Here is a 21,997-nt window from a genome sequence, read left to right as displayed (position 1 = left end):
TATAGTGGATCTCATCAGATAGATTGTCATAACTCAAATTGGGAAAACTCGCAGATACACTGGCTTCTTGCCAAATATTACGCACGATTCCATGAGGATATGATACACGAAATGCCAGGGCGTACGACCCGATCGAACATAAATATTTAAATTGTGCACTGCCGAGGTTGAACGGCGCGAACCATAGATGCATCTATTAAACTACCGAGGCAAACGACCCACTCCCATGAGAGTGTGGTACATAAATCCTGCCGAGGCGAACGACCCGATCCCATAAGAGTGAAATACATAATCCTGCCGAGGCGAACGACCCGATCCTATTATAATAAGAAGCTTTGACGGGTCCTTGACTCCACTCACGAATAAACGTGTGAGTTGTAATTTCTTTAACAAAAACCTTTCAATGAAGTATATATATCACAGAAGCATGCCGTAAGAGGAGTAGAATTATTCGGTGACTAATCATGAACTCGTGAAGTCTCTACAATAACAAATCTAGTCTCAAGTAGTAATGTAAAACATATGAATTTAATAGGCGAGAGATTGCTCAAATAATACATCTATAGCATAATGTGAACCTAAGCCTACCCGAACAATAACATGAATGTAGTTACGTACGGGCTCTCGTCACCTCGCGCATACGTAGCCCCCACAACAAGTAGCACACATCAATATACAACACCTAGGGGTAATTTTCCCCTCACAAAGTTAGACAAGAGACTTACCTCGCTCCAAAATTCCATAACCGGCTCCAAAGACCTCTAACACCTCAAACAGATGCCCGCCGCTCCAAAACTAGTCAAACAATGTGCAAAACAATAAAAATATACTGTAATACTCAAAACAAATCAATTTAGATAAATTTCCAACTCCGCTCGAAACGCCGATAAAGCAACCCTCGGGCCCACGTGCTCGGATTCCGAAAATTTTTGAAGATAAATATTACCCATAGCATTACGAACTCAATATATGATTTATTCTCAATTCGATGCCCAAATTCGCGGTCAGAATCCAAATATTCTAGTTTCTAGGTTTTTCTTCAAAATCCCAAATTTCTACAAATTTTTCATGAATTTTCAAGGCTAAATTCGTATATTTAACTCACAAGTGGTAGAAATCACTTACCTCATTATGGATAGTGACAATAGTTCTCCAAAATCATTCCAAGGTCGCCTCTCATGGAGGAAATGAATGGCCAAAACCCTGTTTTATAAAAACCTCATTGCCCAGCGATCTTCGCACATGCGGTACGTTGGCTGCATTTGCGGTACCGCACTTGCGGTGCTTGGTCCGCTTCTGCGGAGGCCTTCAAGCCCAGAGAGGGCCGCTTCTGCGTACGGGAGCCCGCTTTTGCGGCAAGCATGCCGCTTCTGCGCCCAGTCCTGCACCTGCGCCTTTCCTCCTCGCACATGCGCATTCGCGGGTGCGCATGAAATTCCGTACATTCGGTCCCTGGCCAAACGCTTCAGAGCTGCTTCTACGACAGAACCCTTGCACCTGCGGCCCAAAGCTTGTAGGTGCGGTTACACCAGAACTGATGCAACCAGCAGCCCTTTTGAGTTTCCAACTCAATCCGTGCAACATCCGAACGGCTTTGGGGGGGCCCCCGAGGCCCCATCCAAACATACCATCAAGTTTGAAATCATAAAACGGACTTGTTCGAGCCTTTAAATCACATCAAGCAATATCGAAATCATGAATCGCACCCCAATTCGAGCTTAATGAACTTTAGAACTTCAAACTTCTACATTCGATGCCGAAACCTATCAAATCACATCTGATTGACTTCAAATTTTTCACACAAGTCACATTCGACATTACAGACCTACTCCAACTTTCAGAATCGAAATCCGACATCGATATCAAAAAGTTCACTCCCTGTCAAACTTCTCAAAAACCTTCAAATTTCTAACTTTCGTCAAATGACCCCGAAATGACCTACGGACCTCCAAATCCACATCCGGAACGCGCTCCCAATACCAGAATTACCATACGAAGCTATTCCCAGACTTGGAATCCCAAACGGACATCAATAGCATTGAAATGAACTTCAACCCAAATTTATAAAATTCTTCCAAAACGCCAATTTTCCACAATAGGTGCCGAAACACTCCCAAATAATCCAAAACCCGATCCAGACATACGCCCAAGTCCAAAATCATCATACAAACCTGTCGGAACCTTTAAATACCGATTTCGAGATCGTTTACTCAGAATTCAAACCCCAGTCAATCCCTCCAACTTAAAGCTTCCGAAATTAGAATTTTCTTCCCAAACTAACTCCGAGCTTCCCGAAATTCAATTCCGACCATACGTGTAAGTCATAATACCTGAAGTGAAGCTACTCAAGGCCTCAAATCGCCGAACTACACGCTAAAGAAAAATGAAGGATCCTCTTGACTCTTTTACAGTTTCGTCCTCTCTTAATCTTCTCATACTCATAATCAAAAAGGAGGGTGAAAAAAATGCAGCAATTGCTACTCAAAAACATTACCCCAAATATTATCTTCTTTCCTCTATTTCCAGCCATGTAAGAGCTCCAAAAGACCAGCCATTTTCACCTCAAATTCGGCCTCAAAACGCAGCTGAAAAGCTGCTAAAAACAGCTCTCAAACCCAGCCAAAACTCAGCTGAAAACAGCACCAAACAGTCCCAAAATTAGCTTCAAACACAGTTAATAAACCAGCCCTGAAACATCCATGAAAATCAGCTAAAAACGCGGCTGAAATTGCTGCCAAAACGCAGCAGCACTTACCTATTAAAACACGCGAGTTTCAGTCAAGGCAGGCTAGTTCGCCGTTTCGTTTCGATTGATGCTCCAGTCCGCGGGCGAGTTTGGCCGGTTTTCTTCTTTGTAATTCAACACTCGAAGGTTCTATATTAATACATTGAAAAGCTCTGCTCAACAGAGGCCACTTTCTTCTTTGATTCACTTTTGATTAAATATCATGTTTTTGCTGAATCTTTTAGTGCTTTATTTTGTTTAAATACCTTTGATAACTTATTAAATTATTTTGTTGCATGTGTTTTGTTCAAGAGCATTACTAGAAATTGTATGAGTTAAGATTTATATTCATGTGTTCACTTGATGGGTGGAAGTTACTGATTTGCATATTTCATCGCCCTATTGAATTGTTTTTTTAGATAAATAACTATTGGAAAAAATGAATGAATAAAGGGATTTCGAGTAAGCTATAATCAAATAGGCTTGTGTTTGTTTTGTTTTTCTACTTCTTTTTCTTATTGTGTTAGCATATTGTTTTGGTTTAATCATTGTGCATATATGTTGCGTTGGTATTGGGCCTTGTGATTTTATGGTGTATCAAGTAACATTAATGGGTCACAGGTTTGGGTTGAATGATTTTTTAAGAGACGAAAGCACCTTTGGGCTTAGGTAGGAGAGCCGGCCCAACTCCAAAGTTTCTTTAATGCTAACCCGTCAATAACTTGTACTGTAGATAATCCTTACTACTATAATAATAGTTAAGTAATATACTTCTCCCCCAATACTTCCATAATTTCTAACCTTCAAATAACCTCAAAAGTCTTACCCCTTAAGCTTTTAAAACCACAAGTTTCAAAAGTCTTTTTTTTTTTTCTTAAACTTCGTGCCGAGTCAAACTAACTCATCTAAATTGAAACGTAAGGAGTAATATATACGTATCTCCCCTATTTTAAATATAAATTACCGATGACCACAATACTATTTTTCGATGGAGCGGGTTCAATTGAACCGCTTAGTAACACGTGGGTCCGCACCCACCTTTGCATGCCCCACATTTTTTCTCTATACTTGTGTTTGAGTCAAAAATTTGATAGAATATTTCACATTTTCTAATCACCTAAGTCCTCTTTAGATATTTTTTATTTATAAAGTACGGAAAATGATTTTTAAGTTGAAGTTTTTTATATACCAGACAAGAAGAAAAAGTCTTGGAAATTAACACTGGTTAATTATGTAAAGTTTTTTATAAGAGAAGAAATAGCAGAACTGAAACTTGTTCTTTCATCTGATTATTCATAGTAAAAAAAGGATACAGAGTATAAGATCGGTTACAAATCTTATCCAGAGCAGTTAACAACTGCAACTGCAATATTATTGAATTACTATTCTTGATGACTTGGAGTATCAGTAGTCTTAACAAATTAAGGGGGCTAATGACACTTGAGCAATACTAAAATAACCACGACTACTCATTTTAACTCTGACCAATGTCAAGACTCTATTTTCATTCACTTATGTCATTAGTTCTAGTACAAAGAATCAGATAATTCGAGTGCAAATCCACAAATATGATTTCAGTTTGATACTCTTCAATCAACCCCTACACTCATTTAGTTAAAATCTTATTATACAAATACCTACCAAAACCTTTCTGCATAACACTGAAAACAAAAAGTAATACCACTTTCAATCAATTTCACTCTTCATTTCCTGAACCAGATCGATCGTCAAGCTGCAGCCAGCTTCATTATCAACTTTAGACCGTGATTCTTGGAGTTGGTTCCGCAGTGGTGGGGGAAATGTGGTCTCAATGGCACAGTATTTTCGACGATGAGTGAGATATTCAGAGTCTGATGTTGCTGTTGATAATGCTAAAGAGACAAAGTGAAGTTCAGTTTGATTCAGAAACTCCCCCTTCTCTGTAGTCTTCGGTAATGGTTTCAGGATTGAAAGATTATAGCCGCTATCATTTGCAGTCAATGGAATGTCGTCGAAGGAAAATTTTGCTCTATTTTGGATCCACAATATCACTGTTTAATCATTCTACGACATTAGTTACCATATATAAACTCCTTTTTTATAAGTGTAACAATCATAAATATTCCAGTTACCAGCAATGAACAGAAAAGCAAAAGGAAAAAGATCATCATAACAAAAACACCATTGAACTCTGTTTTTTTGCCGTTAAGATTTCAGAACTGAAAGATTAAAAAAAAAGGATATTAAAATGGTTCAGATTGACATATCAATTGCCATTATTCAAACCCCATAATTATTTCAGAGAGTAAAGATAATAATAAATCTTTTCACGAAGAATATGTAAGTAAACACAATTAGTAAAAGAACACTCTTTGATTCAAAAATTGCCTAGAAATTAAGTTATAACAAGCTATTGACACCAAAATTCATGTCTGAAACTCAAAAGAAAAGATACAAAAAACCGAAATCGAATGAACAGAGAAGATCATCATATTAAGAAAGTTCACAAAAAGAAGAAGCATATATACCAGAACTGGAGAAGCACCAGAAAAGAGAAGAGGCCAATGAGAAAAAGAATCCATTTGATTTTGCTAATCACTCTCATTACCCTTTCGTGATGTTGGTCATTGACAAGTGCAAAATCAGGATAACAGAACATGCCTTCGTCCATTCTATTCTTGAGACTGTTATATGAGGACAACAATTATATATCGTTAATTAGTTAAAATTAAAGTCGGTTTAATTTGCTGAGATTGGCGCCAAACTTTTATTTTTGGGTGTTTCTGCCCACGTGTCATTTCTTGCTATTAGATTGGGTTAATTCTTTAAAAATCAGGTGGAAAATAAAATACGTAATTGTAATAATGGTAAAGCAGAAGACGTTCTATCAATGAACTCGGTAAAAACTTGAAAGTACTACACTTTGAGTAAATATGTGAATGTAAATCTTTTATTAATTCCATGCATTTTTTCTTGAACAAGTTATAAAAAAGGGGACCAAAATTTAGCACTTATGAAGGAATACTACTCAGATTTTAATAAATGTAAAAAATAGAAATAAACATACTACAGTTGTACGCACTGAGCGCTCTTAGCACATTCATAGCCTTTGACCAAACTTTTAAAATCTGTTTATTTTGAGAAATAGTTTTTCAACTTTTGATGAGAATCGGTTTGTGTTTGACTAATTAATTTGAAAAGTACTTTTGAGCAGTAATTAATGTTTGACAAAGCTTTTGAAAACTGCTTCTAAGTGTATTTTTCTCAAAAGTACTTCTAAGAAAAATACTTTTGGAGAGAAGTTACATTTTTCTTTTTCTCAAAAACTGCTTCTGATTCTCCTCAAAAGTACTTTTTCTCCTTCTAAAAATTTGGCCAAAAGCACTTTTGGCCAAAAAAGTACTTTTGGTCCAAAAAAAGCTTGGTCAAACAGGCTATGGTATCTGATAATCTTTAATCTCCGAATGTACCATTTTGATAATTCCATGTAAGTTTTCTTGAACGATTTATTATAACAATATAAAAAATGGTACTAAATACACAATGAAAAATTTGCCATTTACCAAAAAAAAACCTCACATTTTAATATAAATAAAAAATAGAAATAATACACTAATCCGCACTAGGGATCTTAGCACATTCGGACCTTCAGTATCTAATAACCTTCAATACAATAAAAGTAGGATCTGATTAATACTGATAGATTTCCAATAGTTTTATTTGAGTGTTTAGCTTTAGTTTTGGTTCGATCTTTTCGGTATGTAAAAACTCCACCAACCTATAGTACAAAGCTTGACTCAAAATGATTAAACAACAACGAACATATATATATAGGTTTAACAAAGATAACAGAAATTAGTGCAACTGACGAAGTGATCTTGACGATCTGTACAATTACTTTTTGGATTAGAAGAAGAATACTGACTGATACAGCATGAATATATCTTCTTTTTGCTATTGGACTGAACAATATAGTAAGACTCAGTTTAATTGCAGATTATAACAACTAGGACAAAAACACAGATTATTTCTCAACAACTCTCCACACAGATTCCGCAATTGTGATTTATCAGTTTGATATACTTCAAAATTCAGTCAATCCAACAGTACTTATTGCTAAAAAATCATTCTAACTATTGTTTGTAAAACACTTAAAACTAAGTTTCAACCGTTATTATTATTGCCCATTGGCTCTGCTGCTGGTTCATTATTGTACACTTTCTGAATCTTGATCAACTCTTCATAAACAGCTTCACTCTCAATTACTTTTTGGCCATTTGATGTAAAAGGCGCAGAAGCAGTTGCAGTTGCCATAGCCAGAATAGTAAGATCAACGTTGGTAGTTTCATTCAACAACTCTGGCACATCTTCTTCAATCTTGTGAATTTCCTTGATTCTTCCGTCCCTTATTTCCAACATCACTGTAATTGCAAAAAAATGAAAATACAATCATTAAACAATATATTGTAAGGGGAATCAATTATCAAGAATTAATTTTGGGGTTGTTGAGATTATTAATGTTGTACCTGGATAAGAGAACCACCAAAGAATGAGCAAACAGAGAAAGACAGCAAGAGGAATGAGATGAATCCATTTTCCAGTGGGAAGAGAAATGCTACGAAAGGCAGAATTAGGCCTGTAATGGAGTGGAAGAATATCATGAGTGGCAACCTCCATTTTCCTTCTTTTTGGATGGAGCTGTTTCTCTTCCAAATCTTTACTTGTTCTCTGCATTGCAACGAGAGAGAGAGAGAGAGAGAGAGAGGATTTGGGTTTTAGATGAAAAAGAATGAGAGGGAATTGATAGTGCAACTTGATTGAGTATTTGTTAGCAGCAGTTGGTTAAGTTTGTTGGTTAAGGCGGGAGAATTTCCTAATTCCTACATGCAGAGGCGGTGGGTTTAATTAATTTCTTTACTACGTTTTAATATTGTAAAAAGCTTATAGTCTAGTGGTTTTGATAAGAATCTGATACACAATAAAGGTGGGATCATTTCTCATTGTCCTCCTCTTCGTGCCTAATCCCCCAGCATAATAGAGGAGAATTTTGAAAGAAAAAAAAAAAAACAATAGCACAACGAAAATATCCCACATAAAATTTACAAGATTGATTGGTCTTTTTTTTTTTTTTTGGGTATAAATAATACTTATTATTAGTTTACAACATGTATATAGTATAGTATTGCCCCACATTGGTAGAGGAGTAATATGTCCTTGTATAGTATAGCTATAAATAAGGACCTCTTGTATTGTACTGTTCATCCAATATCAATAACATATTTTCTCCCGTGCCTTCTCACATGGTATCAGAGCAATTGTGAGAGACTTATCGCTGTGCATAAATTCTAGCGATTCCGGGAAAGAGAAATCAGTACTTTTTTAAGGTTGTTTTCTATCTGCTTCATCTCTGTCAGTGTTGTGCAAAATCCAACACTACCACAAGAGTCGTCACTGTCCGGCGACCAAACCCCAGTGAAAAGCTCCGGCAGCAGCCTCCTCGCGTGCCACCAGAAGCTCACGCGCGTCGGCGCGTACGACCACTTCCGGCCATTTTTTAAAAATCTTCCTTCAGAACAGTTGGATCGCCTGGTAATTCCGATCCTACCCCTACTGTTTTCATTTTATTTCGACAACTTTGAGTTTTTTCCGGCAGCTACAGTACTATTCCGACAGCTACAGTAGATTCCGATATCTACAATATTTCAGTATTTTGTTTCTGTGTTTCCGTACTCTTTTCCGTGGATAACAGTTGATTCTTTCTCTTATTTGGTAATAATTTGCAACAATGTCTTTGGGATTTGATATTTTTGGGTCTAGAAACATGAGTTCTGGAAGCTCTAGTGCTATTATTACTTCGGAACCTCTAATGGGAGGTTCAAACTACTTAGCTTGGGTTTAATCTGTCGAGTTGTGATGTAGAGGTCAAGGTGTTCAAGATCATCTAATCAAACAGTCTAGCGATGGAGATGAAAAGGCAATAGCACTTTGGGCAAAAATCGATGCTCAGTTATGTAGCATCTTGTGGCGATCTATTGATTCCAAGTTGATGCCCTTGTTTCGTCCATTCCAGACATGTTATTTGGTTTGGGCAAAGGCACGCACCTTATACACTAATGACATATCTCACTTCTGTGATGTGATATCGCGGATGACAAACTTAAAGGAGTAGGAATTGGATATGTCTATTTACTTGGGTCAAGTACAGGCAGTCATGGAGGAATTTGAGAAGTTGATGCCAGTTTCTGCTAGCGTGGAAAAATAATAAGAGCAGCTACAGAAGATGTTTCTCGTTCTTACCCTCGCTGGACTTCCTAATGATCTTGATTCAGTACGCGACCAGATTTTGGCTAGTCCGACTGTCCCGACAGTTGATGAATTATTCTCTCGATTACTCCGCCTTGCTTCAGCACCAAGTCCATCAGTGATCTCATCACAGATACTTGATTCCTCTGTTCTTGCATCCCAGACAATGGATGTTCGGGCATCTCAAACTATGGAGCATAGACGGGGAGGAGGTTGTTTTGGAAGATCTAGACCCAAGTGTTCTTATTGTCACAAACTTGGACACACTCGTAAAATGTGTTATTCCTTACATGGTCGTCCACCTAAAAATGCTTACATTGCTCAGACCAGGACTCCAGGTAACCAGGGATTTTCTTTATCTAAAGAAGAATATAACGAGCTCCTTCAGTATCGAGCAAGTAAGCAGATATCTCCACAAGTAGCCTCAGTTGCTCAGACTGATACTTCTGTTACTGGTAATTCTTTTGCTTGTGTTTCCTAGTCTAGAGCTCTTGGCCCATGGGTCATAGACTCGGGCGCTTCTGATCACATCTCTGGTAATATATCACTTTTGTCAAATATTGTATATTCACAGTCTCTTCCCACTATTACTTTAGCCAATGGATGTCAAACTAAGAAAAAGGAGTTGGACAAGCTAATCCCTTGACTTCTATCACCCTAGATTCCGTTCTTTATGTCCCTGACTATCCTTTTAGTCTTGCATCTGTTAGTCGTTTGACTCGTGCCCTCCATTGTGGTATATATTTTATTGACGATTCTTTTATTATGCAGGACCGCAGTACGGGACAGACAATTGGTACAGGACGTGAATCAGAAGACCTTTACTACCTTAACTCACTCAGTCCTTCCACAACATGTCTAGTTACAGATCCTCCAGATCTAATCCATAGACGTTTATAATATTCGAGTTTATCCAAACTTCAGAAGATGGTGCCTAGTTTATCTAGTTTGTCTACATTAGATTGTGAGTCGTGTCAACTTGGGAAACATACCCGAGCCTCCTTTTCGCGTAGTGTTGAGAGTCATGCAGAGTCTGTCTTCTCCTTAGTTCATTCTGATATATGGGGTCTTAGTAGAGTCAGTTCATCCTTGGGATTTCGTTATTTTTTTAGTTTCATTGATGATTATTCAAGATGTACTTGGATTTTCTTAATGAAAGATCGTTCTGAGTTATTTTCTATATTCCAGAGTTTCTGTGCTGAAATCAAAAACCAATTTGGTGTTTCTATTCGCATTTTTTGCAGTGATAATTCCTTAGAATATTTATCTTCTCAATTTCAGCAGTTTATGACTTCTCAAGGAATTATTCATCAGACATCTTGTCCTTATACCCCTCAGCAAAATGGGGTTGCTGAGAAAAAGAATATGCACCTTATTGAGATTGCTCGCACACTTCTAATTGAATCTCGTGTTCCATTACATTTTTTGGGCGATGCAGTTCTCACAGCTTGTTATTTGATTAATCGGATGCCTTCATCTCCCATCAAGAATCATATTTCGCATTCAGTATTGTTTTCCCAGTCACCCTTATACTCTCTTCCACCTCGTATTTTTGGGAGCACGTGTTTTGTTCATAACTTAGCCCCTGAGAAAGATAAGTTAGCTCATCGTGCTCTCAAGTGTGTCTTCCTTCGTTATTCTCGTGTTCAGAAGGGATATTGTTGTTATTCTCCAAATCTTCGTAGGTACCTTATGTCAGCTGACGTCATATTTTTTGATTATAAACCTTTCTTTACTTCTGCTGACCACCATGATATATCTGAGGTCTTACCTATACCGACCTTTGAGGAGTTTACTATAGCTCATCCTCCACCTTCGACCACAGAGGTTTCATCCATACCAACCGTTAAGGAGTCTAGTGTTGTTCCCCCTAGTTCCCCAGCCACAGGAACACCACTCTTGACTTATCATTGTTGTTTGCGTCCTCCATCAGGCCCAACTGGTTCCAGTCCTGCACCTGACCCTACTCTTACTGCGGACCCTGCTCCTAGTACACCGATTGCTCTTCGGAAAGGTATATGGACCACACTTAACCCTAATCCTTATTATGTCGGTTTGAGATATCATCGTTTGTCATCTCCTCATTATGCTTTTATATCTTCTTTGTCCTCGGTTTCCATCCATAAGACTACAGGTGAAGCGTTGTCTCATCCAGGATGGCGACAGGCTATGAGTGACGAGATGTCTATTTTACATACAGGTGGTACTTGGGAGCTTGTTACTCTTCCCTCAGGTAAATCTACTGTTGGTTGTCGTTAGGTTTATGCAGTCAAAGTTAGTCCCGATGGACAGATTGATCGACTTAAGGCCCGTCTTGTTGCCAAAGGATATACTCAGATATTTGGGCTCGATTACAGTGATACCTTCTCTCCTTTGGCTAAAGTGGCTTCAGTCCGCCTTTTTCTATCCATGGTTGCGGTTCGTCATTGGCCTCTCTATTAGCTGGACATTAAAAATACCTTTCTTCATGGTGATCTTGAGGATGAGGTTTATGTGGAGCAACTACCTGGTTTTGTTGCTCAGGGGGAGTCTCGTGGCCTTGTATGTCACTTGCGTCAGTCACTTTATGGTCTAAAGCAGTCTCCTCAAGCCTGGTTTGGTAAGTTCAGCACGGTTATCTAGGAGTTTGGCATGACTCGTAGTGAAGCTGATCACTTTATATTTTATCGGCACTCTGCTTCAAGTCTCTGTATTTATCTGGTAGTCTATGTTGATGATATTGTTATTACTGACAATGATCAGGATGGTATTACCAATCTGAAGCAGCATCTCTTCCAGCACTTCCAAACTAAGTATCTAGGCAGATTGAAGTACTTTCTAGGTATTGAGGTTGCCCAGTCTAGCTCAGGTATTGTTATTTCTCAAACAAAATATGCTTTAGACATTTTTGAGGAGACGGGAATGATAGGTTGCAGACCTGTTGACACTCCGATGGATCTAAATTCTAAACTTATGCCAGGACAGGGGGAGCCGCTTAGTGATCCTGCAAGCTATAGGCGGCTGGTTGGAAAATTAAATTATCTCACAGTGACTAGACCCGATATTTCTTATCCTGTGAGTGTTGTAAGTCAGTTTATGAATTCTCCCTGTAATAGTCATTGGGATGCAGTTGTCCGTATTATTCAATATATAAAATCGGCTCCAGGCAAAGGGTTACTCTTTGAGGATCGAGGACATGAGCAGATCATTGGATACTCAGATGTTGATTGGGCAGGATCACCTTCTGATAGACGTTCTACGCCTGGATATTGTGTTTTAGTAGGAGGAAATTTGGTATCCTGGAAGAGCAAGAAACAGAATGTAGTTGCTCAGTCTAGTGCAGAAGCAGAATATCGAGCAATGGCTATGGCAACATGTGAGCTAGTTTGGACCAAACAATTGCTCAAGGAGTTAAAATTTGGTGAAATCATTCGGATAGAACTTGTGTGCGATAATCAAGATGCCCTTCATATTGAATCAAATCCGGTGTTCCATAAGAGAACTAAACACATTGAGATTGATTGTCACTTCGTCAGAGAAAATATACTTTCAGGAGAGATTGCTACAAAATTTGTGAGGTCGAATGATCAACTTGCAGATATTTTCACCAAGTCTCTCACTGGTCCTCGTATTGGTTATATATGTAACAAGTTCCTTACATATGATTTGTATGCATCGGCTTGAGGGGGAGTGTTAGTTTACATCATGTATATAGTGTAGTATTGTCCCACATTGGTAGAGGAATAGTATGTCCTTGTATAGTATAGCTATAAATAAGGACCTCTTGTATTGTATTGTTCATCAATTATCAATAACATATTTTCTCCCGCCTTCTCACACTTATCAGCAGGGGCGGCCCAACGATATTTGGGCCCTAAAGCCAAACTTCAATGAGGGGCCTTTTTCGGTATTAAAAAACTCATTTAGTAAAATTTTATTTAAAGTTTATTTTTCTAGTTTTTTGAGATGTAAAATTATTAATAATTTATTTATAATCGATTTCTTGACTAGGATTATATATGTTTCCACTTTCTAGGATTATTATTCAATTCTTTTAGGATTTCCTGATTTTCTAAAAAATATGTGACTCACCAATTTCTTCTTTTTCTTCTTGGATTCCATTGTCTGTCTAACTCAACTATATTAGTGGTTTGTTCATCTAGCACAAAATTTTTCCTAATTTTTTATTTAAAATTTTTATTGTTCGCTAAAAATTTATCAAGCGCTCCTTTTTGGGATTGTATTAAAGTTTCAATTCTTTCATTTTTTGGCATTTTTAATACGCGGATTTATATTTCTTGTTGATATATTAAAATTCATAATAAATAAATAAAAAGATGATACATATACTTACAAACAAAAGATATCAAAAAAGTAATAAATTCTAGATGCAAAATAATAAGAAAAGTACGGAACAATTGAACCTGATTTAACAAACAGTTATAGATAACTTGATATTACTTTTGTTGCTTCAATATTTTTGGTGCAATGCCGGAAAAGCTTGACAAAAAAGGGTTGCAATTGCCTTTTGCTATCTTACTTGACGGAATGTTTTATGAGATAGTGGACTTGTAAAGAAAGACAAAGTAATCAAAATAATATGGGCCTCATGATAATGATGATAGTGTATAAAGGAGTCAAGAAACATATGCACACCTAAAATTTAGGGCTGAATCCCAAAATTAACTATTCATATTACCAGATTAACTCTTATTTTTTTTTTTCATGAAAAATATTTTTTTTTTGATATATTAGATATTTTTTTTAAAAAAACTATCATATGCAGCTATTTAATATTAGAAAATTTTGGGCCCCGTAGATATGGGGCCTCAAGCGGTTGCTTGAGTTGCCTTACCATCGGGCCGCCCCTTTTCAATTAAGTTAGGCAGGAATTTATATTATTTATGTGAAATATAATGTGAATAAAAATATAACAAAATGATCAAAATAACCATGTATAGCAAATAACCCATTATTTGTTTACTTTAAAAGTAGGTTGGTAAAGTATGATATTCGGAAAGCACATGCTTGCAGTTGCAGCTTATCTCGTTCTCTTTTTCTTAAAGCTGCTACTACGCATTAGCTAATTAGGTTCGATTGATACTGTCGGACTTCTCAATGAAAACTAAGCTTGTTATAATATATGTTCTCTATAACATCACTTCGGTATAATAGCCAAAAATATTCGAAACAAACGAAACTGTAATAAAGAAGTTTGACGGTATATGAAATGTTACTAAACACCGCTAAATCTCCTTAATCGAGGTCTCGAATTCAAATATTAGGTATAGAATCGTCTTTAATGGGAAACGCTTTACCCGAAAATTTTGATACGGAGCATTTTAACTTAAAATGAAAATTTTCGGTGAGAATTCATCGAACAACTTGTCTAAATGATGTGCCTTTTGCTTTAGCTTACAGATGAACAACTTCTTGTCCTTGTTACTTCATACTATATATTTCCTTTTTTTTCATTTCTATTTTGCAGCACTTTGATCTAAAACAGTAAAGGAGAAGCTTTAAACTTTTGAAGCAAAGAAAGAAGATTGACCATAAGCCAGGCAAACTGATTCATTAACTAAGCTAAATTTCAAACAATTGGATGCTTACTTCTTGCTAATGAAGCATCTACTCCTTTTCCTAACTTTTATCTTTTCTTTCTTTGCTACATCTTTCAATCATATATATTCCATCTACACACTACTGCTTACATTTACACCAGAGAAACAAGACAATGCCAAAGGAGAACACTTGGTTTAATATTACGTTAGATTTTGAACTGCACCTGTTATCACGTGACACAAAAATTGATAACAAGGCATGTTGGTGTATTAAGTAGCCAATTTTGTTCTTAAATTTAGTCCTCTAACGACGTTCTGTCATTGCTCATCGACGTTAACAGGTTTCTTTTCTTCATCTATTGATCTGGATCTTTGAGAATTTTTTCGCGACCCTTGAACAGGAGGCTGTGTTTCGGGGTCATACTTTTGAGAGGCAAGGTAGTTGAGAGCAGTGACAATATCGGCTATGAGTGGCCGCATATTAGGTTGCTCCTGGACACACATTGCAGCAATTGCAAGAGCTTGGTATAAACCTCTCACTGGATAATGACCTTCTAGTACTGGATCTGCCATCTGGTGGAATTTCTTCCGATCTTTGAACAGTGGTCGCGCCTGCACAAGAAGAGTTAATCATGTTAAATAAAGTGCAGATTCGTGTAATCATAAAACAGAACAGAAGTTGGCATTGTAAAATCATAAAAAAAGGTGCTTCATTAGCAAATTCGGCTTTCCAAAATTGAAATCCACTGTAAGTCAACCAATTCTGGTATCGTGTACAAGAGTGCTCAAGCGAATAGGTAAAGTTTGTTTCAGCACATAAATGGAGTAGCTGTTTTCACTTTTCCCCAATGGAACAAATATATAGAAAGTGCCAATGCACGAGAATTATATATGGAATTAACATAATAAACGAAGTTCCTTAACACGACGAAAAGAGAAGTTTCTTAACAAGTCGAGGCGTGGTGCTCAACATAGTTTGCTTTATTGATTGTAAATTTCAGAGTATAATTTTGTACAGACATCATCTTTTCTTACCTAAAAGTAATACAGATGGTAGTTATGTAAACCTTACTATCACTAATAAAAGTATGAACTAACACGGCACACATGTCCAATCCAACGGCTGCATCTGATATATCAGGCACAGCTGCTTAATATATGCTTCAACAACAACAAAGGCAAGAATACCACCCATATATACCTGTAACCTGATTACCATGCCCCGAAAGCTAGTGGTAATGTGGAGCACATATTCCTGTATTATACTCGGTGGCGGACGGCGGACGCACATGGTGGAAAGCGGGTTCAACTGAACCCACTTCGTCAAAAAATAATGCTGTATATGTATAAATTACGATTAAAGCTGCATAAATTTAGTATAAATATTTTACTTGAACCCACTTGACAACTACTATTTTACGACTAAAGTTAGATTGAACCCGCTTGCACAAAATCCTGGGTCCGCCACTGATTATACTTGTTCAAAAGGCACAAATGCAATAACAATCTGATTAAACCAATACAAGATTCTTAAACGAGGCCCACGTATGGCCGGGGGAAGAAGAAAAGGGAAGGGGGAAAGAAATGTAGACCTTGACCATCACATCGGAAAAATGTTGGTAGAATTAGCTCTTAATAAAAGTAGCCCCATTCCTTAGTCTCCCGTGGCTGCTTAAATCAATTACAGGCAGTCTGTACAGCGCAGCCAGGGGGATATCAGAATCTAAGGGCACTACCCAAATGTACATGACTACCCCATTCCTTAGTCTCCCGTGGCTGCTTAAATCAATTACAGGCAGTCTGTACAGCGCAGCCGGGGGGATATCAGAATCTAAGGGCACTACCCAAATGTACATGACTACCCCCACCCTCCACCCCTTTCAATATAACCAAAAATGAAAAGATGACTCAGTAAGTGAGCTTCAACTCTTTCAAGCAGGAGGCAGTAAACTTATAGGCATTCAAAGGGATTTAAAAAGGTTTCGGGTATTGCCTTGTATTTTAGGTTGTATGCTCAGAGTCTGTCAAATAATATAATATCAGAGCTAACTCTAGCAAGCTCATCCTCACACACTCGCAAGTCTGCATTATTGTCCGCATTTATATCCAGAGTTAGATTACACATATAGGAGGGTAAAAATTTACAAGTTCAGTATAAAAAGACATTAGAAGGGGTTTATACATGTCTTAATATTTCGGGTTTGAAGCTCAACTTCTTTTGCATAAACCATAGACAAGCTAACAAGAAACAGGAGTGGACAAACCATGTATTATAACAGCATAAATTTACAAATGGCAAGACTAAGAGATCTTACCCAAGCAACTAGGTTTTGCTCAGCAGCAGATTTTGTATTGTCGATAGCTTTCCTGCCCGTGATGATCTCCAGAAGAACAACTCCAAAACTGTAGATATCTGATTTGAAGGTCAGTTGGCCAGTCATAGCATAATCGGGTGCGCAGTATCCATATGTGCCCATCACTCTGGTAGAGACATGGGTCTTGTCTCCAAGCGGTCCCACTTTAGCCAATCCAAAATCAGATAACTTTGGATGGTATCCCTCCCCAAGCAGAATATTTGAGCCCTTCAAGTCACGATAAATAACAGGCGGTTTCATTTTGTCGTGCAAATATTCCAGTCCCCTTGCAGCACCTGCAGCTATCTTCATTCTCGTGTTCCAATCAAGCCGTTTTTTTTCTGGCCAAGGGTCTGCAAACATACGTTGTTTTATCAAGGCTAAGGAAATTAAAATACAATTCGAGAACACAAATCCAATGGTGTATTGCATACCATGTAAATGGTCTTCTAATGAACCAAGAGCCATGTACTCATAGACCAGCACCCTCTGATCCCCCTCGACACAATAACCGATTAATTTGACAAGATTAGGGTGGTCAGCCATACTTAATGTGAGTACTTCCACAATGAATTCCCTATTCCCCTGGCATCCATCGGGATTCAGCTGTTTGATGGCTACAACCTGCATTAAACAAATATATCAGGCATCAGTAAACAAAACCAATTAACCTTATATTCAACCACCACTTAGAGGAATAAATGCAAGAAAGCTTCAAAAAATGAAAGATGTCATATCTCGTGTGGGCTGCAAACTTTGAATAGTCTTACAATAATGAAGTCGAGCTGACCTGACCAGTATCTGCCAAACGACCTTTGTATACTTTTCCAAAGCCTCCTTCACCCAAGAAGTAGGCTGCTTTGAAATTTTCTGTTGCAGCTACCAGCTCATCAAATTTAAACGCCCGCGCCTTATTCACTCCATTAATTTTTATACCATCATTTTCCCCATCTCCGGAAATGCTGCTACAATCTCCATCTGTCCTAGTTGTAGATTGGTTTGCATCTTTAGCCTCTTCTTTCTTCACAACTTTTTGTTCATTTGCCTTTACCATATCTAAGCCACAAAAAAACACAAAATAGGCACCAAAAACCATGAGGCCCATTTGAGGTAGAAAACGACATGAACAAGCACATGTATAAGTAAAAGCCAAAATATACATGATTCATAACCTACATGATTCTCACAAAATAGTATACACAAGATAATTCCAATGATTACATAATTTAAAAGGAAAGAAAGAGTTCTTGAGCACAAAAGACAAAATTAAGAAAGAGATATTATACTTATGTGGTACCTCAACAATCAGCAGCATCAAAACCATCCAAAAGAATATAAATAAATTAATAAATAGGAAAAAACAAAAAAGTCAAAAGGTCCAAAAGCTGAGGTCTACAATTGCTGGTACACTAGGGACTTCCTAGAAAAACACCCTGATTCAGAAAAAATAATTTTTCAAATAAAAACAGCACCGACACATGACCCATCAACAATTCAACTTTTTTCTGAAAAATCAAGAAAAAATCAATAATTTCAACATACCCTTTAACATGCATAGCAAGAAATAAAGATCAAGAAAATAAAAGTCAAATCTTTGGATGCATGCAATGATAAAATACCAATCTTTAGGCCAAAAATATTCAATCTTTGATCAGTTTTCAATAACCCCACATTGAATTTTCCAAAGAACACAAATCAAAAGACAATTATTATTACTAATCAAGAAAACGATTAAATCTAAACTTAGGTAATAAAGCAGAAAACCTGTACTGGGCTGTGATTGATCATCTTTTTTGTATTGATTTTTGGCTGGTGGAATTCTCTTTCTTTCTCTTTTCTTGATTGATGATGAATCACCAGAACAAGGGAAACAGCCCATGGCCTTCCACTTTCCAAAAATACCCAACAAACTATAAACACTTCCCCTCTATAAGTATATATAGAATCTCTCTATAAATATGTCTCTCTCTCTCTCTCTATTTGTGTGTGTGTGTAGTGAGAATTTTCTATATGTATGTAAGCTATTTTCTCTCTTCTTCAGAGCCCCAAAAACAAAAGAGTTACAAAAACTTTAGGCAGAGTTTTGGCTTTTTGGTGAGAGAGAAAAAGAAAGAAAGAGAGAAATAGAGAGAAGGAGCTATACTTACTTTAATGTATGTTTTTGTCATTTTTTCTTAAAGTATGTTTTTTTAAGGGGGTTTACGGTCCTAATCAAGTGCAAATTTTACTAATTGGGTCTATCCAATAAACAGCTTCCACCTGTCATACTAGGGACTTTTTGGTCAGTTCGTATTTTTATGTCCTATTTTATTCTTGTTTTTCTCTTTCTTTTACTTTTTTTTCTCGTATGCTCTTTCTTTTACTTGAAGTAACATTAACTCAAATAATCCAAATTTATATTTGATAAATTACAAAAAAGAAAAGAAAAGATAATTGGCTTGTGAATAAAGTTATGCATAAGAAATTAATAATTATTTTAATATTTGATGCATTTACTTATTTTTCTGCAAAAGTTTGGTCATTACATTAAAAATGTGATATATAACGAATAATATAAACATTTTATAATTTTACCTTTTTTTTGTGACATCACTAGTTTGCATATCTCTAGACTATTTTATTGGGTATTCGTTGTCTCCCACGAACATAAGTATTGAATAGGCTTACGCGTATTGAAACAAATCACTCGATATATTTTGCCCCATCTATGATTTTGTTGACATGGTTAATTATGTAACCAGTGGCTATATACTTGTAAAGTGGCTAGTTAGTTAATTTGTAAAGAGGCTATTTTAGCTATTCATTTTTAGTTAGGCAGTTTTGTATATATTGTTAATACAAATATCAAATAAAGTCGGCTGGCTTATTCTAGATATTTTCCTTCTCTCTTCGTTATGCACTCTCTCTATCTCTCTGACCTCCATTGTTGCTCATCTCGAGCTTGAGTAAGGTGAGGGAGTGTGTAATTAATATGGTATCAAAGCCCGGCCATTCCATCACGATTATCTCTTCTGATTCGTTCTCTCTTTTGTTCATCATCCGTTTGATTTTGCCCTAATTTGTTTGATTCCTAATGTCAGTTTCATTTGCCTTAATTCAAGTGTCTGGGCTTCTTCTTCTAACATCGTAATACTAACATAACTAGTTTCAATTACTCATGGTTGTGGACGATTTGAGCGATATAGCTAGTACAACAGTGAATGTCTAAGTTCAAGAAAATTTCGGAATTGATCCAAGAGATCCTTTGTATTTGCATCCATCGAATAATCCTGGTGCTATGCTTGTGTCAACTCCTTTCAGTAGAGTTGGTTATCGATCATGGAGGCGCAGTCTATTGCGAGGACTGTCGGTAAAAAATAAACTAGGGTTTATAAATGGTGAATGCAAGCACCCAGACCCCCACTCGCCTACATTCTGTCAAGGAGTGATGTGATGATATGGTGACCTCCTGGATCCTCAATTCTCTCTCGAAGGACATTGAGGACAGTGTTAAATACGCGAATGATGCTGTGGAGTTATGGATTGAGTTAGAAGATCGATATGAGCAAACAAATGGAGCTAGATTGTATCAAATCCAAAAGGAAATAAATGATACATCTCAGGGAGCCCTTGATATTACCAGTTACTACACTAAATTGAAAAAGCTTTGGGAAGAATTGAGCACTTTGAGTAAAAGGTCCCAGTGCAACTGTAATTGTACTTGTGGTGCCAAGGAAAACTTTTACAAAACTGAACAGGATAGGCAGCTAATACAATTCCTCATGGGTTTGAACGAGACATATACTGTAATTCGAGGAAGCATTCTCGTGATGAATCTATTACCAACATTGGCTCAAGCCTTTTCCTTCCTGATACAAGACAAGAAATAGAGGAAAATCAAACCAAACACTCATTGTTCATTGAGTCCACATCATTGAATGCCACCAGCTCTAGGTCCAATACTTACATGACCAATTACTCACCCAACAATGGCAACCACGGTGGTTATGGAAGGGGAAGGACTATGTGTGACTACTACAAGAAGCCAGGGCACACTAAGGACAAGTGCTATAAACTACACAGATACCCTGATAATTTTGGATATTCACGCAATCAAAATCAAAATCCCAATCAAAGCTTCAATCAAAATAAAGGTTTCAACCGAAATTAGAGTTTTAACAAAGGAAAGAAGGGTGGTGGCTAATGTTCATCCTGACACATCTTGCAATAAGGTAGAGGAAGCTAATGACCTGAATGAAGATCAAAACATCAGTGGAGCTATGAACTTTGTAGGTATAGTAGTTTGCACTTCCTCTATAGATTTTGATAAATTGTCATGTAAGTGTTTCAAAAACAAGACTGATTCCTGGATATTAGACTTAGGGGCTTCAAACCACATGACCTTTAATAAATCCCTACTTACTAACATTGTGACATTATCTTATCCACTCCTAGTTGTCCTCCCAAAAGGCTATAAAGTAAAAGTAATAGGAATTAGTAGTGTAACACTTATGCGTGACATCACCTTACATAAAGTAATGTTTATACCCTCCTTCAAATACAATCTAATTTCTATTTACTGTCTAGCCAGTTCCAACCCCAAGAGTATAGCAGCTTTGACTGATCATCTTTGCATTCTGCAGGCCCCTTAAATGAAGAGGCCTCTGAAGATTGGTAATGCCTGTGATGCTTTGTACTTTCTTTGCCCAAAGTGTCTGTGGAACAGGTACTCAGGTTTTGTAGTCATCAATTCAGTTTCTTGCCTTGATAATAGGACTCACTGCACACACAATTCACCCTATCCTGGTCATTCATCTGTACATAGCTCAATTTTCACAAATAAGTGTATATATTTCCCCTTTGTAAATAGTTCAAGTTCAAGTAATAAAAATCAGAGTTGGTTATGATATGAATATTTTATGGCATAATAGGCTAGGGCATGTACCCGTTGTCAAATTGAGAGGGATCTCCTCTATCCATATCCCTTTCCCATCCAAACAACCTTTCCTCTGTTCTATTTGTCCAATGGCTAGAAAAGGGAGACTACCATTTCCCCAGAAAACCAATTTCACAACTGAAATTTTTTAATTACTCCACATAGACATATGGGGACCTTA

The 21,997-nt window shown here is 37.1% G+C and overlaps 3 protein-coding genes across 4 annotated transcripts; 1 reads left to right on the top strand and 2 right to left on the bottom strand.

The window, feature by feature from the left end:
• Window positions 1-6,554: 6,554 nt before the first annotated feature.
• Window positions 6,555-7,530, bottom strand: LOC104112576 (uncharacterized). Its single transcript, XM_018776510.3, has 2 exons — window positions 7,231-7,530; window positions 6,555-7,125 (listed from the first exon to the last, which is right to left on the bottom strand). Exons 1-2 carry the CDS (start codon window positions 7,436-7,438, stop codon window positions 6,869-6,871), a joined length of 465 nt encoding a protein of 154 aa, XP_018632026.3. The 5' UTR covers window positions 7,439-7,530; the 3' UTR covers window positions 6,555-6,868.
• A 7,002-nt stretch (window positions 7,531-14,532) lies between these two features.
• On the bottom strand, window positions 14,533-19,068 carry LOC104112572 (probable serine/threonine-protein kinase PBL5). 2 transcript variants are annotated; one of them, XM_009622536.4, is made up of 5 exons: window positions 18,666-19,068; window positions 17,692-17,957; window positions 17,336-17,525; window positions 16,863-17,254; window positions 14,533-15,159 (listed from the first exon to the last, which is right to left on the bottom strand). In XM_009622536.4, the coding sequence occupies exons 1-5, from the start codon at window positions 18,778-18,780 to the stop codon at window positions 14,866-14,868; spliced, it is 1,257 nt and encodes a 418-aa protein (XP_009620831.1). In that variant the 5' UTR covers window positions 18,781-19,068; the 3' UTR covers window positions 14,533-14,865. The 2 variants fall into 2 exon arrangements, with proteins under 2 accessions (XP_009620831.1, XP_018632025.1); XM_018776509.3 differs by lacking the exon at window positions 18,666-19,068 and having other exon boundaries at window positions 17,672-17,808.
• A 1,270-nt stretch (window positions 19,069-20,338) lies between these two features.
• On the top strand, window positions 20,339-20,770 carry LOC138902045 (uncharacterized). The gene has a single exon (XM_070189856.1). The coding sequence runs from the start codon at window positions 20,339-20,341 to the stop codon at window positions 20,768-20,770; it is 432 nt and encodes a 143-aa protein (XP_070045957.1).
• Window positions 20,771-21,997: the final 1,227 nt, after the last annotated feature.

The sequence above is a fragment of the Nicotiana tomentosiformis genome, chromosome 11, assembly GCF_000390325.3.
Source record: "Nicotiana tomentosiformis chromosome 11, ASM39032v3, whole genome shotgun sequence".
NCBI classification, from domain to species: domain Eukaryota; kingdom Viridiplantae; phylum Streptophyta; class Magnoliopsida; order Solanales; family Solanaceae; genus Nicotiana; species Nicotiana tomentosiformis.
Note: the sequence above shows the minus strand (reverse complement) of the source record. Positions and strands in the feature narration are given on the sequence as shown.